At 68.3% G+C, this 3,171-nt stretch overlaps 1 protein-coding gene across 1 annotated transcript in view; it reads right to left on the reverse strand.

Annotated features, from left to right (window-relative positions):
- The window catches only part of TK1 (thymidine kinase 1, soluble), a 6,778-nt gene that overhangs the window by 1,089 nt on the left and 2,518 nt on the right, over positions 1–3,171 (reverse strand). Inside the window, exons 4-5 of the mRNA XM_004693417.2 lie at positions 3,021–3,114; positions 54–143 (exon numbers count right to left, since the gene is read on the reverse strand). Coding sequence (XP_004693474.1) covers positions 54–143; positions 3,021–3,114 — 184 coding nt within the window. The remainder of the gene's footprint in view (positions 1–53; positions 144–3,020; positions 3,115–3,171) is intronic.

Here is a 3,171-nt window from a genome sequence, read left to right on the forward strand (position 1 = left end):
CGGGCCCGAGGACGCCACGCGCCGGCGAGCCGCCTGGCGCCGCCGCACCTCACCTTCCTCTGGAAGGTGCCATCCAGCGCCGCCACGATCACTGTCTTCCCGGCGTTGGCCATGGCCTCGCTGAACTCCACGATGTCAGGGAACTGGGGGGGCAGGGGGGGTGAGCACCCACCCTGGAGCAGCTCAACAACCCCAAGCCTGCGGGGGCGGCCCTAGCCCACCCCCCACAATGTCCATGCTGCTCCCCAAAGTCCACAGGTGTGCCCACTGCTGCCCCAGGGCCACCCCACCAGCCGCCCCCCAGCAGAACCGGGACGCCTCGGCACGCCCTGCCCGTCCTGAGACAGGCAGACAGACTGGCCCTCGGGACCGGTCAGCTGTGACCTTGGCTATCACTTCACTCGGGAGCTGGGTCCCCACCTAGGAGAGCAGGAAGGCCTTCGGGCTCAGACCGGTGGCGCCCAGATACCCGGGGACGTGCCACAGGCGCCTCACAGGCGCCTCGGAGTGGGCTGCTCAGCCTCATCTCGGCCAGGCGCGTGGCCCAACTGCGTGGGCTGCGGCTGCCAGGGCGGGCCCCGTCCTTTGGATAAAGCGTCTGTCCCCATGCCCTGCTCGGCCCATTTGCTGAGGGGCGAGTGCTGGGCGGGACCAGGGTGGGGAAGGGTCGGGGTTCCCCAGGGATTCAGCAGGAGCCAGGGCCGGAGTGGGGACCCCGCCGTGACCCGCCAGACCCAGTGAAGAGCCACCAGCAACGCTTGAAGGCGGAGAAGCCGGAGCAAACAGTGAATAGCACGGGACAAAGGCCCATCGCTGCCTGCCCCCCAGAAAAAGGTGCCCCCCCAAATAGGTGGAAGCCCCTTCGATGCAACTTAGAAAAGGAGAAATCAGACGAGGGGCCACAAGACATAGAAGAGGCAGCCGCGGCAGAAACGAGGGGAACAGCAGGGCTGGCCGTGTGGGGGGCGGCGCTCCCCATCCCGGACAGCCGGAGGGCGGGCTCCACACACCTCTGCCCCTGCTGGCCACTCTCCGTCACCCTGGAGTCCTGCAGGCTTCACCCAGCGCTCCACCCCCAAAGGGAGTCCCCCAAGCTGTGAGTCAGGCGCCAGACTTGGGGCGGGTGCCCAACACCGCGCCCTTGCTGCTCACGTGACCTGGCCCCCGACCAGCAGTTCCACCGAGTGGGTGAACCCCAATGCCCTTCCGCGGGTGCCACGGCAGCCACCAACGCCGCACGGGGGCCTCGGTGCTGCCAGCAGGCGCTCACGCGTGCGCAGACCGGCTGGGCGGCCGGGGTCTGGTTGCTTCTCTGGGCCCCGGGGCCCCGAGCACGCACCCGCCTGGTCTCTCCGTGGCCGGTGGGCAGTCAGCGCCCAGACACACCTCAGACCCAGCCACCCGTGACTGCGGGGCTCACCACGGAAGCAAGACCCCTCACGGCGCCGGCCGGAGTCCGCCGCCGGAGCCCGGAGCGCTGGCCCCAGGTGAGGTCAGGGGACTGGCGAGAGCGCCGCCCCTTCCCGAGGGCGGGCCAGGGGCCAGGCGCCCCCGCAGACCCCCCTGCGTGAGCTGGCACACACCCCACCCCGCGAACTGGGTCCCCTGAGCCCTCCCGGCCCCCGAGTGGTCAGTCCTAGCCCTTCTGGCCCTTCTGCCTGGTCATAACACAAGAGCCAACAAAATCATGGTCCGGCCGCCCCAGCCACGCCCACCACAAGCCCACCTTCCTGCCTGAAGCCCCCTCCCGCAAAGCCAGAGACGGGGTGTGCCCGTCCCTGCGCCCTGCGGCTCCCAGGCCAGACAGGGGGAGGGGCGCGGCCGTGAGAGGCGCCTGGGCTGCCGGCACCCAGGGGCAGGAGACCGGACAGCCTGGCCGTGGGAGCGGAGCCCAGAGCCGTGACTGGACAGGGCATGACGGCCCGAGCCACCTGCTCAGGGCGCTGGGGCAGCTGCAGCCTCAGCATACTGAGCGGGGCGCCAGGGACAGGCACCCTGACCCCAGGGACAGCAGCGTCCTGCTGGGCTGGTGGAAGCCCGCCTCGCCCTCAGCCGCACCCCAGCGCCTGGGTCCGGCCACTGTGTGTGGCCTCTGAAGGCAGCTGGGCAGAGGGTGAGCCTGGCGGCAGGCGTTTCTCCTAGGGAAAGCTGGATACTGGGGTGACGGGGTAGAGCAGCTCACGCTCTCCGTTGGCATTTCTTTAGTCAAGACTTCTGCACGTGGGCAACGAAAACCCCCGAAACCCAGCAGGGAGACTCAGCCCACAAGTCAACCCGCAAACTCAAGGGACACGCTTCTGAGGACAGAGGTCGACTCCAGAGGAGACAGAGCGGAAGGAGACCGCGAACGCCAACATGAGCTGTTCAACACGGGCAGACGTGGCTCCCGCAGCTCATGAAAAAGGAATCTGGGGGGCGAACTGGTCACAGCGCAGCACTGTGAAGCTGCCGCAGCCACCGCAGCAGGAGTTCGATCCCCACCCCGGAGGGGGCCCCAGGCCGCGGCAGACCCCTCCTGTCTCCCCGCTGCCCCCTCGGCAGTGGACTTGTCGATCTGCCTGTCCTGCTCCCCGCTCTGTCTCTGGGGAGTCCTCTCCCCCCTGCACCTCTGCCCGGACCCCAGTTCTGTACGCCGAATAAATAAATCTTTAAAAAGAACAACAGCTACCCTCTACTGGCCGCCAGCAGCGCAGCTGCCCTTCCAAGCAGCGCAGAGCCAGGCCCTCGGCCACGTGGACCCGCTCAGAGCACGAGAAAGGCCGCTGCGCACCAAAGCGGGTGCCCCGCCCCACGGCTGTCGCCGAGCTGCTGAAGGATGCACTCCACAGGAAGCCTGGGGCCGTGAGGCGAGGGCAAGACGCACCAAGTCTGTCCCTCACACAGCAGCGTGTGGCCCGGCTCACACCAGCCCACGGCGCCGGCAGTGCTGTCTCCCTTGTCACTGTACCGCTGACATTGTGCAGTTTGCAAAGGGGGGTAGTGAGGGGCTCACAGGGTGACGCCCCGACAAGCCAACTCACAAACTGGCCTTCATCGATGCCTATGACAGCCACTCCCAGGGAATCCTGAGCCACATCCCGGAGCAGGCAGGCCGGCAGCGCGTCCATGGTGCTTCTGGGGAGAGAAGGCTGGGGCGTGAGCGGCGGGCAGCAGCGGGCCGCGACCCCCCGC

Source organism: Condylura cristata, unplaced genomic scaffold (genome assembly GCF_000260355.1).
Source record: "Condylura cristata isolate star-nosed mole 26May11 unplaced genomic scaffold, ConCri1.0 scaffold00038, whole genome shotgun sequence".
NCBI lineage: Eukaryota > Metazoa > Chordata > Mammalia > Eulipotyphla > Talpidae > Condylura > Condylura cristata.